General features: G+C 36.4%; 1 protein-coding gene across 1 annotated transcript in view; it reads right to left on the minus strand.

The window, feature by feature from the left end:
- The window catches only part of Duox (dual oxidase), a 324,851-nt gene that overhangs the window by 55,041 nt on the left and 249,673 nt on the right, over window positions 1-20,137 (minus strand). Inside the window, exon 3 of the mRNA XM_069827530.1 lies at window positions 3,563-3,724. Coding sequence (XP_069683631.1) covers window positions 3,563-3,724 — 162 coding nt within the window. The remainder of the gene's footprint in view (window positions 1-3,562; window positions 3,725-20,137) is intronic.

The raw sequence follows: 20,137 nt of genomic DNA on the forward strand, positions 1-20,137 counted from the left end.
CGTTAATATCTTTTTACTTGAGATTGCACACTTGATCTCAAACATACTTACTTACTTATTGGCTTTTACGGAACCCGGAGGTTCATTGCCGCCCTCATATAAGCCCGCCATTGATCCCTATCCTGAGCAAGATTAATCCAGTCTCTACCATCATATCCCACCTCCCTCAAATCCATTTTAATATTATCTTCCCATCTACGTCTCGGCCTCCTAAAAGGTCTTTTTCCCGCCGGCCTCCCAACTAACACACTATATGCATTTCTGGATTCGCCCATATGTGCTACATGCCCTGCCCATCTCAAGCGTCTGGATTTAATGTTTCTAATTAAGTCAGATGAAGAATACAATGCGTGCAGCTCTGCGTTGTGTAACTTTCTCCATTCTCCTGTAACTTCATCCCTCTTAGCCCAAAATATTTTCCTAAGAACCTTATTCTCAAACACCCTTAATCTCTGTTCCTCTCTCAAAGTGAGAGTCCAAGCTTCACAACCATATAGAACAACCGGTAATATAACTGTTTTATAAATTCTAACTTTCAGATTTTTTGACAGCATGATCTCAAACATATGAAGAGAAAATTCCTAGCCTTGTAATACGGGCCTAGTAATTAAATAAAGACTGGGGAACGGATTATTATACACTGAAAGGTAGAGATGATGTTTCAAATAGGCTAGTTGATTGTTTATACATATATAATAGTTGCCAAGGTAGATAAAAGTTCAGTCAGGTATAAACAACTGTGGCGATTCAAGGCTTCTTGACGTTCGGGACTTAGGGAGTGATCAATCTCGGCGTCTCGAAACACTCACAAGCAGTCTTTACGTCAACGATGCGACGTATACAACATTGTCGTGCGGGTTTTCGGATTTGCGGGCGCTATTAGTCTTGCTTTCTCGATCTTTGTTCATCTCCAGTACTAACAATGGTTGGTATTATAGTAGGCCTATATACAGTATACAGAGGGTATAGTGGAGAACAAGACCTGCCCTGTAACCTTATCATATGCCGTGGCTATATCACCAATGAGTATGGAAGGGGAAGATAGGTTTTAGTCTGATACGAACTTTGGTGTCGGTGGATTTGTATAATATTAACCATCATGAAACAAACTCTTTCTGATAATAATTTGTTCTTTCCTCTCTCGCACAGCTCACATACCAGGTCTCGCCTTATCATCTATAACTCAATATGTAAGGCAAACTCGGCTAATTTCGCAGTATTAAGGTTTTCTTTCTATAGTTATACCTAAAAATGCTTGAAAAAATTTCCTTCATGCAGCAGTTAATCACTAGACATAATTGTATTGGCTGGTATAAAATTTTTATTTTTTAAGTGTATCCCAACAGGGAAATAGTTCCATCTAAAACATGACATCATATGTGTGTGTTTCAGGAACTCGTGTAACTTCGCAGTACTGCTCGGGCAATTTCGCAATAATACTTGTGCAATTTTCAAGAATATTATTTTTAGTTCAAAACATGGTTTAATGTAATCTAAACATCAGTACATGTTTACACACATGAATTGAACACATTAACAAACTAGGCAATAAATATAGAACAACTGGGCTTGAATTTATGATTGCATATTAATTGTAAATTAATAAATTTATCTAACACATATTTGCATTAAACATTATGCCAAAAATAGAAAAAAAAATATGAAAACTATTTAGGCCTAATCCGCTTCCGCTGGCAAGACAATTATTGTTCTTTCTCCTTTCTCTGCCATTGTTTGAAGGTAGACAGACTTTGCTCCTTTTGGGGACACAATTTTGTTAGGTTTGGTAACCAATGAAAACCCTGTTTCATTTAAATTTCAAATGAGATTAGGCTTGGTACTCAGTTCTGCTTTCTCATACACTTCCTAGCACATCACAAAAATCGTTCAAATTCGAGCGAGTTGAGGCTGCTGCTCTATGGTGGGACAGATTTTCTGGCTGACGCATACTTAGCCCATAGCGCAAAGAAAATTCGAATCTGCGTGCCACTCGAACTGCCGGCAATTAGTGGAAACTAGTTAAGAAATTGAGTACCGGCAAAAGCATATTATGAACAAACTATATCAGATAAAATAACAAGCAAGGGTTCAAATTAATCATAAGATTGTGGAGAATTCATTAATCATAGTGTGATAATTACAGTTCTGAATATCTCAACGATATACTGTTCAGAAACCCAACACTACATATTTACTCACTCTATCTCAGCAAACACTCACCAACTAAAGCAGATAGTTATACAGGGACATCTCTTTATTTTTACCAACATTTTTAACATTAACCTGGCTATACTCGGAAATACTGTTGCCCCCTTCCATTACAGGAGTTTGATGTTACTAGTGCAATATGTAAACAAATCATTTTACTAGGTATAGGAGGAGAGAAAATTTGTGTATCCATTTATGTTGTAGGGAAATACGATATTACGATTTTCAGTTTGATCATCACTTTTACGGAATTTATCAAAATACAGTAGAGTAGTAACATTAAAAAAAAAAAAACTCAACTTTTCAGGCGGCTATGTTCGTTATGTAATGTCTACTTTATTTAGCATATTAATTATTGGTGTTAACATACAATATAGAGAGTGCATTTAAATTGAGGGGGTCATAAGTAAAGGGCTGTAAGTGCACTTAAGTTACTTTTGAGAAAATGGGGTTTAAATATTTAAGCTTTCGTAAAATCGGTGAAATTTTTATTTAAATTTTAATGTGTGATGCGATTAAAATATCCCTTTGCCACTAAAATTTTAGATAATTTTGCTTACACTGGATGCACTTAACTCATGTTATTACAAATGTCACTAGCATTCCTTTGCTTCTAGCCACCTCAATTCAAAATAAGCTAATCTGAATTTTTAAACAAGTTGCTGAAAATGGTTGCCGTTCATTACAATGCAGGCTTCAATTCTTTACGCATATTATTAAAAACATTTTGAAGCATATTCTCTGAAATTGAATTTATCGTTTCTTCAATATAATTTTTTAGTACGATATTATTAATATAGGTTCTTTCTTCTATAGAAAACGCAATCATATTTATGAAATACACTATACACTGCAGTGTTTACTTCACTGCTTGAAGACTTCGATTGCAACAGCGGCCGTAAGTTTGTGTGTCTGCCGGGAGCAAGGACATTAGTGAAGAGGTGGGAGTGAAGTACATTCAGAAATGCAGGTACAATAAAAATGCAAGTAAAAATAAAATGATGTCCCTGTATAACGTTCACCAGAATGATTTGCAATAGGATCGTCCTGAATGAAACATCCCCGATAGGTTCTGGCATTTATCCATATTTTTTGTAAGTTCAAACGAACACGGACAACTCCACAACTAATTAATAGCCTATATGAGATACTGCGAAATTAGACGTACTGCGAAATTAGCCGAGTTTGCCTTATATGTAGAACCCACTGCAGGGATGAATTCAGAATTAAAAAGAATACCATTAGTTCGTTCAAAGATAAGTTCAATTTCAATTTAATTGTTTTTCCAAGTTTTGTTTTCTAATTAATCTTCCACAAGTTGCATATAAATATGTATTTAGGTTTTTGTACTCACCGAAGAATGCCAGCAGGGCGGTCCTGTTTCTGGAGGAGCTGAGGCCGTCGTCTCCCTTCATAAAGATCTGACTGAGCTTCCTCGGACTGGGGCGGTTCTGTCCTGCCAGCATGTACACCCCATCTGCGTACGAAGGGGGTGTCTTGCGGGTCAGGTGGTTATCTGAAACATGATGACGCCTTGGAGCAGACTCATACGGAGTAGAAAGGGAGTGCATGCAGACTACAGGAAGGTTAATCTGTAATAGTCCTTTCACCAATTTAACGGCTACATCATAAATTTAATTTTTCGTAAGTGCCTAAGTGCCCACATTGCGCAGTGGAAGTGACCTACAATTACATAACTACAACGCAGTCTTTATCCTCTCCCTTCTGTCAAATTGTTCGCCCTTCTCTCCAATGCTTCATGCTTGGAACGGAATTTATGTTGCAGATCAATTTTTTTCCAAATTTATTTCCACTTTCATTACAAGGAAAACAGTACTGACTCACCAACCAGAATATTTCTATATGATAACTGTGGCTTCTATGAATTCAAATTCAAATTCAAATTTATTCACAATTTACATTTGAAATGATACATATGAATATATACCCGAAATGAGCATATGCTCGTGCTCGGGTACAGTCCAGTAGACTATATAAATTTTAAAGAGATCAATAATAAAGTTGATGTTAGAAATAATAGTAACAATAATAATAATAATAATAATAATAATAATAATAATAATAATAATAATAATGATAATAGTAATAATAAAATATCCGTGACGGAGATGATACAAAGATAGTAATACAAATTAATTCATGAATAATAATAATAATAATAATAATAATAATAATAATAATAATAATAATAATAATAATAATAACAATAATAGTAATAAAACAAAAATATTTACAATAATAAAATAAATTCTGAGACGGATAAAATAAAATATAAAACCACTAGCGAGAGTTACCACAACTTAAATAAGCATAATAACCAGAAAAAAAATGAACTCGAAAATAAACAGAAAAATTCTATGTATCGCAGGCGACAATAAATGCATTGTTTTCTTAGATACTATATACCTGGACTAAGAAATCGTCAAATCGTCTTTCTGTATAACTTACTGAATATATATTTTATTTATTTTACTAATTATTTATTTAATTATTTGACTGTGTTTACTGAATTATTTAATTTTTTAATTATTTATTTATTCATTCATTTAATTATTTATTTGTGTGTGTGTAATGCCTACCCACTTCACTTGCGTGATTAGGGTTCCGTATACTGCGGATAGAGGGCAGGAGTTGCACACCACTTCGGCTGGCCACGTTATGCATGATGTGTTTCTGTGAAGAGTTATGTCGTGTACTAGGGTGAGTGCATGTGTAAGTATTCGTGTAAGTGTAGTGTAGGGAATGGGTGAGGATGATGATGAAGAAGGTGAGGAAGGGAGAAGGGGAAACCCGGTGCCGGCACGTAGCCTACTCCTGTCGAATAGCACCAAGGGGGCCGCCAGGCTTAACGACCCCATCCGACGGACGAATCACTATCAACAGTGACATATGCCTTCTTTTCATATACACAGCGGAGAGATTTGGGATTTAAACCAGGCATATTAGTGCGCAATTTAGTGATTAGAACTTGTGCACCGCCATGAAAATTTCTGACCCAGCTGGGAATCGAACACGGGCCGGGGTAGTCTGGAAGCAGACGCGCTACTACAGAGCTAACTCAGCGGACTAGCTTATTATTTATTTGTTTGTTTTTAATTACATATTTATTTATTTATTTATTTATTTATTTATTTATTTATTTATGTATTTATTTATTTATTCATTCATTCATTCATTTACTTAGGCCTATCCATTCATTCATTCATTCATTCATTCATTCATTCATTCATTCATTCATTCATTCATTCATTCATTCATCCATACTGATGCAGTTACGACCATAAGACCTTCTTCTACACTCCACCAGGTCACAAAATACACTATATAAGAAAGTCATGCAATGAAATTAGACGAAAAGTGAAAAGAACAAAAATATTAACATATTACAAAATAATATCAAAACTGAGATAATAACTTACAAAATGAAAATAGTACCACAATACAAGAAAGTAAAATACAGATCTTTACACTCAAATACAACATAAGTACCTCAATCAATACTAATAGTTAAGAGGGAAATTATAATGAAAAATGCAAAAAGAAAAGAAATGTAGTAATTAATAAAATAATAAAACCATAATAAAAATCTTACTTACTTACTCACTTACTTACTTACTGGCTTTTAAGGAACCCTGAGGTTCATTGCCGCCCTCACATAAGCCCGCCATTGGTCCCTATCCTGAGCAAGATTAATCCAGTCTCTACCATCATATCTCACCTCCCTCAAATCCATTTTAATATTATCCTCCCATCTACGTCTCGGCCTCCCCAAAGGTCTTTTCCCCTCTGGCCTCCCAACTAACACTCTATATGCATTTCTGGATTCGCCCATACGTGCTACATGCCCTGCCCATCTCAAACGTCTGGATTTAATGTTCCTAATTATGTCAGGTGAAGGATGCAATGCGTGCAGTTCTGCGTTGTGTAACTTTCTCCATTCTCCTGTAACTTCATCCCTCTTAGCCCCAAATATTTTCCTAAGAACCTTATAATAAAAATCTTAGATTAAAAATTAATCTGGTGATCTAGGGAGTATAGGAGTGGTGGAAAATATATATCTTTTATAAAAACTGTGGCAAAGATAAGAGCTTATAATTGAAGGAAATCCAAATTGAAGAAATGCACTTTTAATTATTTAGGCTATGAAACAAGACTTTAGAAAATTGATAGTTGTTTATTTTACATACGCAAGCAAACTCTAACGAACTAGGTGAAAACGGCCGAAGGTCAGTTTATTTTTTACATGATACAGCTGTGAGAAAAGTAGCAAGACTATAACTATTTATGTAATGAGCCAATTTCTTATATTACTACATTAAAATCTCCAGAAAGGCTTGTCGCAATATTTCTATGCGTTGAAAGCTTATTCCGACAAACAGGTGTTTTGCATTATCTTGCACCGAGTCATTTGTATAATTTTCGACTTCATGCAGTAGACATAAACAAAAAAAAAAAAGATTAGGACGAATAGATCCGTTTCAAACGTGTCAACATTTGTTAAAAATCCCAAGGCTGAAAGAGAAAATTGAGTTCTGGAAGAGTAGCATCACATCTCAACAATCTGATAACAGAAGCAAGTTGGAAGTACGCGAAAGAATGCTTTGCGATAATTGCATGTATTGCAAGACAGCGTATAATTTTGAGATACGAGATTACGTTACTGTGGAAACATTATAATAATTTTGTTACGTTTCTTTTTCTAGCTGTAGCATTGCAAGTTGAAATACCTTCACTAACAAAAAAGGAATATGTTTACTCTCCTTTTAGACTATCTCCGTGGCCTGTTAATATGATGCTTTCATATCTGGAGGCATTCGATGTAATAGAGTAATATAGAACATCCTGCCGTCAAAGGAAATATTTCTTAAATTTCTACCCATAACTATGAAAAGATAACTCGGGTTCGATACCCGGACTCGGCTCTTAGGGAATTTTTCTTGAAGAAAAGTTCCCTGGGTATCTAGAGCCTAGAAATTTGTAGTCTATGATTACGAGTGTGCCGGGCTGTTAATTAACCATCTTAAAATAAAACATAAGAATTATTATCAGGATTGTTGCTGGGCAGAAATCTGAACACACGTTTCAATGTCACACTAAACTCTTCCTTTAGCTCATAAGAAACATAAAGACAAAGCACTACATGCTGGAAGAAATCGCGTTCGAAGTTTCAAAGTTCTAGAGAACATACTGCATTTAACCCTTTAATTGGCAAAACTTCATTTCTCACACTAGTTTAATAAACCGTGTCGGACTGTAAAGAAAACAACTATCGCAATGTCCATATTTTATATGTTGTACAATATTATAGTATTGTGAAATTTTAATTGTCCTACCAATTTTTTCTATTGTTCTACTAAAATTATAGCATTAAGAAATAAAGGCCGGATAGTAGAAGAAGAAATCTCCTGTCTAGCTGAAAATGGGTCAATGAGACGAGTAGATATTTTAGCGTACAATGCTGACACTAAACAGGACATCATTGTGGACCCCACGATACGTTTTGAAGTAGAATGTCATCAGTCAGCCGAGGTCCACCTTGAGAAGAAGTCGATCTATGAGCCTACAGTCAACTATTTCAAGCTGGAATATGCCTTAATTCACGTTGAGGTATTCGGCTTGCTCATAGGTGCTCGAGGGACTATTCCAGCTTTTTTCGAAGAATTTCGACGGCAGTTTGCTCTACCAATATCTCTGAGGGATGACATTGTGATAATTGTGTTAAAAAAATCCTGCCAAATCCTAATTAATCACATGGTGCCACATTAATAGCAATTGTAATTTTTCACGCCCTTTTCTTTGTTTCCCTTCTTTAAAATTTAATATCTATGTTTACATAATATGTATAATATTTTTTTGAGGATATACTGAGTCCGTAAGGGCTACCCTCAATGGGGGGCAGTTTACTATTATTATTAGCCTATTAACCTGTTGTATCCTATAGGATACTTTGCGAATTTAAGGGTTAAGAAAAGACTAGTGCGAGCATGTCTACATAATTATTGACGTAAGAATTATATTACCGTTTTCTAACCTACAAAATGAAATGTTGTAGAAGTCAAAGACGATAACTTTAAAGATGGAGTCAACAAACAGCAACCGAAAATAACTTAAAACAGCGTTAAAAAATTAAAGCTGCTGCTGCTTCTGCTGATGATGATGATGATTATTATTATTATTATTATTATTATTATTATTATTATTATTATTATTATTATTATTTGCAGCATGGAAACCGTTATAGTGAGGCGTAAACTGAAACGTAGTTTCGAGCTTGAAGATCATCTCATCATCTGCTCCAAGCGATGTTCACAACGCATCATGTGACGAAAGCACTGTACTCTCCGCAGGAGGCCCTTGAGCACCTTGACACGTGAGAAATCCAGAGTAGAGTCTGACAGACGGACACCCGACGAGTTGCTCAACCCCACTTTCTACATATTAATTATATCCGATGAAGACATGCAAAAAAACCCAAACAATTTTGTAATCTGCCCCCACCAACCACGCACCGTGACGCTATGCCAAGGTTCCGAGATCGAATCCAGGGCTGTCCACGAGATCAAGGTTTCTGGAGCGGAGGAAGAGAAACAGGATGGACGCTGGAGAAGGCTTGGGAGTTAGATTATCCAGTTTAAATATTGGCAGTAGTTATAAAAATTCGGGAAATATTCTTAAGAATCCATTTTTCCGTTAGATAAAAGCTTGTAAAAGTAATTTGTACTTTTTCTTTTTAAACCTAAAATCATTCATTAATGTTAGATGAGAATAATAATAACCAATTGTATAGCATTGGGCCGAAATTAGAGCTATGCCTCAGACCAGATTCCGTATTACACTTAGGAGAGAAATAGGACACTTTCTTGTAGAATAAATATGATAATTTGACGAGTATTTAGTTTTATTTTTGTGGATTTTTTTATTTTACTTGGCTATTTAACGACGCTGTATCAACTACGAGGTTTAGCGTCGATGGGATTGGTGATAGCGAGATGATATTTGGCGAGATGATATTTGGCGAGATGAGGCCGAGGATTCGCCATAGATAACCTGACATTTGTCTTATGGTTGGGGAAAACCTCGGAAAAAACCCAACCAGGTAATCAGCCCAAACGGGAATCGAACCCGCACCCGAACGCAACTCTGGATCGGCAGGCAAGCGCCTTAGCCGACTGAGCTACGCCGGTGGATTTTTTGTGGTAACATGTTAATAATTAATTCGTGTTCTGTTCAAGGGCAATTTTTCACTGCAAACCCAGCATTATCAAATCTTTCCTATTTCCACTTTCCTCTTAGTCTCCACGTACGAAGGCTCTGATAAATCCAAAGAGATTGCATATAAATCACTAGTACGTCCAGTAATGGAATATGGTGCTGCATGTTGGGATCCTTACAGACTAGAACATATTAAGATACTGGAAAAGATTCAAAAACGGGCTCTCAAGTGTTGTCGGAAAAATTCACCATTAAAATGGGACACACTCACGGACAGGAGAACGCGAATTCGATTATACGCACTCTTCAAAACATACAGAGGTGAGCCTGCCTGGAGAGAAATAAAAAATAGGCTGCAGCCGCCAAATTACTCTTCAAGGAACGACCACTCATGTAAATTGAGGGAAAGAAGACAGAGGACGGACACTGGAAAGTTTTCTTTTCTCAATCGTACTATCAGGGACTGGAATGCTTTACCTGCAGACTTACTAAAGGCTTTACCAACAACCAAAAATGTATTTAAAAATAGGCTTAAAGACTTTACTAATAGACGGTAATTATACACAGTATTTAAAGGGTGTAATTGATATTTTGTTATTGAAGTGTTGTATCAGTGAAGAATTATGTTGTGTCAGTGAAGTGTGTTGTGTAAGTGAAACGTGTTCCTGTCAGTGAAGCTTTATAGTTTATAGTGGCAGTGCAAAGTATTTGAACAGTGAAATGTTTTTGAAGTGTTAGTGAAATCAGGATAGAATCAGTGAAATGTGTCGTAGTTCCAGTGCAGTGAGTGAGTTGACAGCGAAATGAGTGTAGTGTTGAAAGGTACTTGTGCAGATATGAACATATCATACTCGTGGGTTTTATTTCGAACTTAGGTTTAAGAAACAAATTAGATTTACTTTAAATGTTATTTTAAGTGATCGTGCTTCATTTAATTTAGGATGTTCCCTGTTATTATTATTATTATTATTATTATTATTATTATTATTATTATTAATTGTATAGGCTATTTTATTAATTGTGTTTATTATTGTCTTTATTGAGTGTAATTAGTTCCACTGCCACCGGGTATATACCCATTGCAGTGTGAATAAATACATACAATCCATGTATCTTAATGTTGTTTATCATCTGATGTCTTCTGCCCCGAACATTTCTTCCGTTCACTGTTTCCTTCAGCGCATCCTTCAGTAGACGGTTTCTTTTTAATAATACAGCTTATATTCGTAACTATTTTTATAGTGTATCTAAAACTTCGAAATATTTACATACGAGATTCGTTGGATAATGTAAATGCTTGTTTAAACCAACTTTTAATGTAGTCTTATTAAGTTGATTCATGGGGAACAGAACAGATTTTGTTATACCTCCCCAACATTTTAGTCCATACTGATTAACCTTTTTTTTATTTGGGGAATTTAATTGAAGTGAATTTATTATGGTAGGTAGAGTAACTATCTCATGCCCCCATGTTTTATGTTGCTACCAGTGCACTTCATTAGAACCAGGTACCCAGCTTCGAAGCCGTTAGCCCTGTGAACTTACAGTATATTTATTTGCCCCTATTATCATATTACAGGATTATCTAAGAAATTAGCAATTTCTTTGTGATAGTAGAAGTACTGAATAACCGACTGGACTGAAGCTAAATAAATAGAACGTATTATATTAGGCCTAGGCCTACATGTTAGAAGGGATCGTAGCTGGTAAAATTTATAGTCTACAAACATTTTCTTAATCTAGAGCAAAGATAATGTATATGTTTTTCCCAAAATAAGTTTTGGTCCACTATAATGACTATTTCACCTGTTCGCATGTAAGAATTTTAGAACTTGAATCAACTTTTGTGCGAGATCGTGCGTATTTGCTTGGTTTCCGCACAAAACCAATCCGCGGAAAGTCTAAAATTCAACATTCAGTATTCCCAACCTAACACACATAACAATTTCCCTCTTCTTACCTCTTAAGTGACATATTGATTTTACTGCTTTAGGCTCTTAAAATATTATTTTTAGAGACGAATTATAAATTGGAAACTTACCACTGCAATTTCACCTAAATTGCATTGTTAATTATTGTTTTTAAATATTTGCAAAAATTAAGTAAACTCTACAACTCCACTAAAGTTACTGCATTCGTGATGCAAGTAACATTAAGGAAGCCGTGAAAAAATCAACAAGAATCCATAGACTGGGGGAAAAAAAGACAGACGTATATCACGGCCTGCTGGAGTATAGTAAACACAGAAAACATTTTAAAGCACCAATGTTGAAAATAGATATTGTTGTTTTGCAAATTTGCCGTCATTGAACAGAAACCAAGATGGATATTTCATTGCAACTAATTAGAAATTCCTCTTTCAAGTATGTAATAAACGATCTTCGCACAAAATGATGTACGTTACACGAGCGGTATATTTTCTTCAATTCTCGGAAATTAAAAAAGCTCAACTACGTTTCGCTTTTTCAAACTTTTCCTCGAACATGAAAACTTCAACATACCGCTCTTGTAACGCATATTACTATTTAATATTAAGAAGAGTAATATAATTACAACAATAATACTTAGAAAAAAACACTAAGGAATTTATAAGGACCTTTTGTAAGAAGCTGCCATACCGCGGGACGCAAATTGATAGGTAGGCAGGACTTTGAACACAAGATTAGCATCGACCTCCGGCCTATCACTGCACCACGACGCCGTGGACGATCTCTACCGTCGTCCGTCCTTGTATACACCACCTCACAGGCCAGCAACAATGGAAGGAGGCGGGTCCAGACTTGGAACGCCAATAATTCACAGTCTATCTCCGTGTTTACTTACCAGCTACAACAAATCACGTGTTGCTTGGTTACGACAGATCTTCACCTGTTTCGAGGCCATATTGTTCCACTCGCCACACATGTAAAAATGCAAGTATAATTGATTTCCTAAGTGTGACTATCGTCAACCCAGATCTGAGACAGCCGAATCATTAAATCAAACTGGTTCTACATCAGAGCGGATTTATAGAAAAGTGCAGAGGAAAAATCCCACGCAGAGGGCGACACGGGCAACGAATGAGGTCGAGCGTGTACAAACATTTGTTGTTCTTATCAGACCAGCATCTTGGCAGACTGCCTGTTCGGACCTCCGACAGGGCTGTGGGTAAACATAGAGGCTGTACCGCATGGCTGCGGTTCGCAACCCCAGCACAGCTCGGAGACAAACCTGTCAGTGCCATGTCACCACTGCTACGTTTCATAATTGAATAGCCGCCCAGAACAAGGTTGTAACCAGCAAACAAGAAAGTCTTCAAAAATGGGGGAAAACACATGAAGAGTCCACTGCAAAAAGGGCGAATGTGTAAATCTTTGAAAAATGAGATGAAGATTCAGTACTATAGATCAAAGGGAGTAGAATATAATACACTTTGTTGCACTGCAAGAAAGATGATAGTTCAAGATCTACATCGTGTTGAAGAATTGGTATACCACACAAAGAGTGGGAATGTGAAAGTTTAAATTGCATTTCCTGGAAAATGCAATACATTCGACATATCCCCTTTTTGCAGTGGACTCTTCACGTTGTACTGTACATACTTTTAATTTTTTAGAGCAAGGTAGACAATCATACATGTGTGCTGATTTTAATACAAGTATAAGCATTACACATAGCGACATAGCTCATTATCAACAACCATTATGGATCATATGAGGAGACAAAGAGGAAGGCAGAAAATAGGAAAGACTGGAGAATGCTGGGTTTGCAGTGAAAGATCTGCCCTTGGGCAGAACACTATGAATGAATGAATTCACGGAAAAGTCGACTTACCAGAAATGAAGGTTACAACCTTGTTCTGGGCGACTATTCAATTGTCAGAGGGTTATTATTAGGGCCTAAAAGTTCATGCCCTAAAAACCACTAAATGTGCATGTAAAATAATATACTTCCCCCCCTCGCTGTTATTTATACTCGCTTTAACATCTTTGGTCATATCGCGAGTTAATCTTTGGTTGAAATCCGAAGGCCTGTGTACTATTGTTGAGACTGGTTCTATTGTTGTGAACTAGATGGCGACTGTATATAGGTTACTGATTTGTTATGAATATGATTTCGGTGATGAATGAGGCCGGTGATTTTTAGGGATGTTGTGGTTGAGGAAAACCCTGAAAAACCTCAACCAGGAAATTCAACCCGACCGTGAATCGAACCCGGGCCTCTGCGTAAGAGACCAGCATGCTGACCCTACACCACAGAGGTGTTCCAAATATACTTTTATAATTGCAAATTATGCCAATACATATGCACTAATAAATTAAGAGAAATTACGTTTCCTGTAACAGTACAAATGCTCAGCTTGCATTATTTTTTAGAGGTAGAGATAGAGGTGGTTCCATTCAGCGTACTCCGAATCTCACCGGACCGGTGGACATCAATGACGTCACGCTACAGCAAAATAGGAACAAAACTACTGGAAGGTTGGATGGCTATCATGGCGACTATAAAAGTTGTTTTTGTGCTACGCTAGCAAGATTTTGCGAAATTTCCATACTGTCATCTCCCTCAAAAGAGAGTATAAACAATTTATTTCTTGAACCAGTTGTAATAGGCCTAACTGGTCCGTTGACATATTCATTCATAAGCCAATAACATATTTTTTTTACGTTGTGCACATTACGAACAATATGGGACACACTCACGGACCGGAGAACGCGAATTCGATTATGCGCAATGTTCAAAACATACAGAGGTGAGCCTGCCTGGAGAGAAATAAAAAATAGGTTGCAGCCGCCAAATTACTCTTCAAGGAACGACCACTCATATAAATTGAGGGAAAGAAGACAGAGGACGGACACTGGAAAGTTTTCTTTTCTCAATCGTACTATCAGGGACTGGAATGCTTTACCTGCACACTTACTAAAGGCTTTACCAACAACCAAAAATGTATTTAAAAATAGGCTTAAGTGCTTTACTAATAGACGGTAGTATATTATACACACTATTTAAAGGGTGTAATTGGTAGCTTGTTATTTGAAGTCTTCTATCAGTGAGGAAGTGTGTTGTGTCAGTGAAGTGTGTAGTGTCAGTGAAGTCTATAGTGTAAGTGAAGTGTGTTGGTGTCAGTGAAGTGGCTGTACAATGTATTTGAACAGTGAAATGGTTATAAGTGTTAGTGTAATCAGGTAGAATCAGTGCAGTGAGTGAGTTGACAGCGAAATAAGTGTAGTGCCGAAAGGTACTTGTGCAGGTATGAACATGTCACACTCGTGGGTCTTAGTTCGAACTCAGGGTTGATACAAATTAGATTTACTTTAAATGTTATTTTAAGTGACCATGCTTCATTTAATTTAGGATGCTCCTTGTTATTATTATTATTTTATTGTTATTATTATTACTATTATTATTATTAATTATTGTTTTTATTAGTTGTGTCTATTATTAATTGTCATTGTTGGGTGTAATTAGTTACCACTGCCACCGGGTATATACCCATTTGCAGTGTGAATAAATAGATACACATACAGCAGAACACACCGCCATGACACAACAGTGCACGACGTCATTCGTCTGGTAATTCCCGCCCTATATAAGAACCAATCAGATTCACTGATGGCGGCTGATGGATAATGGCACCACCTCTGCAAGCTGATGGAACCGGTGTGACAGCACGTGTTATCTTCGTAACACTCATTATTTTTCTTGTGACTAATGCTGACCAAACGTTCTGATTTATAAAGCTATCAGTTATTAATGTTACGTTTGTGGAAAAAGGAAATATCTGACGAATGCAGGTGAAACCGGCTGCAAAAATGTTGTCATGAGAAAGAAAAACTGTATAATGGGAAGTTACATATGTCAGATTACAGTAACTGTTGAAGAATGAAATGTTGAAATGCTGGCTGCCCTTTCATCATCCGATTGCTGATGTCCGTACCACTTTTTGTCTATCGTGATAAGATGACCTCCAGACATTTATACTGTGTAACATAATGTAGCTTGAAATCTTATATTGAATTTCATTAGTATTTTGTCTTTATTCATGAAGATATTTGATACTGACGTCTTTGCTGCTAAGTGTCTTGTCAGTGAATTGATGAATAAATCAGACCGACGATGTTGGCACCATTTTCTCGACATTTCAATCGTAATCACGATCGAGACTTGGAAGCATAAATTGGCCACGCACAGCATGCCGGGAATTCCTCGTTAACTTTGTGGCTTCGAACTTTCTTTACACAAGGACTCGAGAATAGTGGGAGCGAGGGAAAATATGGACGTAGATCAAAGAACACGTGACTGTAGAACAACAGCTACCATTAAAATGACACGCATCTACACTGTTAAACCAGGAATTCTTGTACATTTCTTTATTTGTAAATTTTATCTTGAAAACGGTCTGAGGATTTTGATTAAATCGCAGTACGTACAGCACAGTAGGCCTAAGCGATAACGATAGACGTGTTTAAGCTAGAACTGACCTCGCAGACCCCAAGTTCGCTACATCAAAATGTTCAGTTGAGTAACCCTTATTACCTGTTTAATTTTTTCACGCTTTTATTGAAACATACTGTAGGCTACATACATATGAAATCGATCAGTAAAAAACCTCGCATTTTTTATACTCTATTTTTTTTCCCTATTTATATAAGGTGCATTTTCAAAAATATACTATCGAAAGTCAAACGGTTTTCGTGATAGCGACAAATTTAGCGTATTTTATAAAAACAAGCTTCTTTCAGCGCTCAGAACTCTGGAACCATTTACTGCAGAACATTGAACGAGAGCTCATTTTGAAGCTGACATTTGGTAAGTTATGTTAAGAAGTAATCCTTATTTTTATTGTATACAGAGAGATAGATAATCTGATTTTAATTACTTTTAGGCTTTTTGACAATTTGTAAAAATGTAAAAAAATATTGAGAAAAGAACCTTGCATTATTAAGAGGTATTCGGCATTGTTTGCTTAGTGGTACGGCAATAAGTTTCGAGGGTATTAAATAGATTATTTTCACACGCCTAGACTTGAACGGCGCAGTACCGTACGCACTGGCCGAGAGCTGAAGATAAGCTAGCGTTGGGCGTCATTTTACTCCTGTGTTAATGAAAACCTGTGATAAAGCTAGCACAGCCATGACTGCTAGACGGCACATCACGTGTTTATGTCTCCTGGCCTTGCTTGCCTCGGCTAGCTCCCGCCTCACAGTCAGCTGGTTAGTTCACGTGCGTACTATTTATTTTCTTTATTTGATATTTTCAATACTTTCTTATCAACGTGCCATCAGTAAAAAATATGTGTTTATTTGTACTTTCAATGCGGAATCTAACTATATATTTTAAAAATATTTTTTCCTTGGCAAAGGCGTCTTAATGAGGAAAAATCTAAATTTCTTCATTTCCATAAAAAGTAAGAAAATCTGTTTACAGTCAATATAAACTTTAATTTTTCAGCATCAAAATAAACCATGATTTTGATCATTGGGTGAAAGGGTTTCGGAGCCACAACAGTTTAAAGTTGCTAATTTTATGAAAATACGATAAATTTAAATATTTTTAATTTAAACACTATGAAGTTCTGATGCCTCAAATTTTGCACAAAGCATTATATCACAGTTCTCTACGTACAAAAAAAGTTTTATTGTTTTTAGAAATTGTAAGGTCAATTTTCTCTATATTTCGGTCGATTTGAGATGGAATAGCACATATGCACATATTATGACAAAAAAATCAAGAAAATGTAGAACAACATTCTATTCCCAAACAAAAGAAGATACCGTTTGAGATACGAAGGGCGTGACGGGATCGACATAAAAATCTGCCACAACAGTTATAAAAATTACGAAACGACTTCCTGTTCAGTACTTAAGCTCGTGCCCGACGCAGGGTTGAGTGATGGCCCCTGTCTTTGGCCTGACACGCAGCGTGCGAGTCCGCCATTGCGTGCGAGGAGAGTGCGTGAGAACAGGGCATTAATAAAACTGGCCCAAGCGTTTGGAACCACAGCCTGACCGTTTTACTGCCCAGCTCGTAAAATAATGAACCAGTTATAATTAAATTAAATACCAAAACCCGTTAGAATTACGAGTAATTTATCTTAAGCAGCTGCAATATCGCACACGGTTACGAACCCAGCACAACTGAGATTGAGCCATATTGATCACAACAAGAAAGACTGGTAATTGCTTGGATTTGATCTGCTTAAATTAATTATGTTAATGTGATTACTAGCATGGAATACGATAAGCAGGTACGAGTATCATGAAACATTTCCGGTTACATGATATTCTAAAGGAGACCAGTGCGACCGTTATTGCTCCTTGAATCTACGCTACCGAAGTGCCAAATGTAACTCGGATTATAGTCCGGATCATCTTACTTAATACCATAAGGGTAAAACCTAACTATTTTTGCCCTATTACTACATATGCTAGTGGATTATAGTGATTTTGTAGATGTCAGGTTGAATTTTCTTTTACCGGTACCACCATTGTTTCGAATTTCGAGGATTGACAAATACAACTGTCAGTTATTTTCTAACTGTTATGTTGGCAGCAATTATTTTGGTTTGCAGTAAAGGAAACTGATGAAATGAAAGTAACTAGCTTGTGAAATTTGAACGTAATTAATAATTAATTTGTTGGGATGCTACAGGGGAACCGGAGTTCCCGGAGAAAACCCCTGTGTTACCTGGACCACAGGCTTGCCCAACACAAGTTATAAATTGGGGGTGCACCGGGGATAGACCCATTAGAGTGCACTTATTATTACTTAGTTATCATTATAGTGTAATTAGAATAATAGTAGGTGCCAAATCTAGGGATTCGTGTACGATTATTTTCAAAAAAACTACAAATAATGCCCATGGCTTGTCAGTATATCTTTTCATTAATAATCTTCCTCGTATGTAATCGTGAAAACTTTGTAACTAACTCAACAGTTCATAGCATAAATACACGTCAAAAATGACTTTCATACTCCATCGGGAAGTCTATCGTGCTATCAAAAAAGAGTGCGTTATATGGCAGTAATAATTTTTAATAGCCTTCCTATCGATATAAAAAAAATGAAACTCAAAACATAACATTATTTAGGGCCAAATTAAAGAAGTACCTAATTTCTCACGCCTTCTATTCTGTAGGTGAATTCATGACATTCAACAACGCTTCATGAAATTGATACTAAAACTTTGTGTTGTACTAGTAGACTATATTGTAAATCTCGTCTGTATATATTTCATCTAGACTGTGACTATAAATTAAGATTTTATAATAATATTAAGTTTTTACTTGTTCCATATTCTAGCTGTACGCATGTATGAATACCATGGAATGTTAATAAATACAATACAATACAATACAGTCTTGCGAAGGTTTTAGAATAATATTGCTCTAAATTTTCAATGCAAAATGTGTTGTTTGCAATTTTAAAAATATGATCATGCAAAAAACTGTTTGTACAACACACGTTTGTGAAGTGCTTTACAAAATCTCGGAAATAGAAAAACTCGCTCTGCTTGTTTTTTTTTCTCGATTTTTGTAAAAAGCACTTCCAAGCCTTGTACCGCGATATTCTATTAAATCTGACGAAGCCTACTGTGATTTTATATTATTTAATACACTGCGTAAACGAAACGACTTTGCTTTCTAATCCTGTGGAAGAAGCAGGTAGGATTTTGTCCATCTAAGAATCGGTCAGATTTGATCCCGCTATCCGTCAGTCCACTGTACCCATTGGACCACGGCCGAATCAATAAGCTTATCTAGGAAAGAGAAAATGCACTGAAACCTGTTGCGTTTGCAATGGGACCACGCCCTCTGAAACTCGTTAAGTCTTAACTCGCAAGTGTCTCAGTTGACAGACCAAGTGACGAGATGTTGCAGCGGTCCTGTTTGTCAGCTGTCAATCACGGCGACTCGAAATGCGAGGCACGTGCCGACGTACATTTACATCAAAATCCGCGAACACTTGCAGAGGAAACCAACGCCAACGCTCTCTTTGTTAGCGGACTTCTTATTAACACAAGCCGGTTGAGTAGAATGAATATCTGCTCCTTGCTATTTCTATTAAAAAACTACGTGTCACTGAATGACACTTTCTTCCAGTAAGCCTATACGCATGTAATGTGAAGCAATACAGAGTGTCTTTGAACTATCCCCCTAAACTTTGTAGAGTGGATCGGGGGAAGTTGCCTGACTTTTTCTTTAATTGAAAATTTAAGATACTGTTAATTTAGTTTTGAATTTCAGATTGAAATATCAAAGTCTGGAAGGTATTTTGAAACTATATTTTTGGTACAAAACAGAGAACATTAAGTACCTTCTTTATAGATATAGGTTTTCTTCTTACCTGCACTGTAGGCAACTTTCCCCGATAGTCGGGTAAGATGAAAAATGCAATTAACACATTTACTGATAGGCTATATGTATTTTACCTGACTTTGTTTGATACATGTATATAACAAAAATTACTTAATCTAAAGCTCATGGACACGTTCTCATTCGTTTATCACTACTTAGCAACACAGTCATTGCACAGATTTTATTGTCGTGTGCAAGACTAGTGAAATCACTTCTTGCACACAATGAATTCAATCCAGTACATTTTTTTGTCATCATTCTTTTTAGGCGGCGTTTAATAGTACGGTAACGAATCCCGTATGCTTGCGATGCTCTAAAACAGTTCATACCCCTGTTTTAACATGTTCCATTGCAAGTTG

This window comes from Periplaneta americana, chromosome 6, assembly GCF_040183065.1.
Source record: "Periplaneta americana isolate PAMFEO1 chromosome 6, P.americana_PAMFEO1_priV1, whole genome shotgun sequence".
Taxonomy (NCBI): Eukaryota; Metazoa; Arthropoda; class Insecta; order Blattodea; family Blattidae; genus Periplaneta; species Periplaneta americana.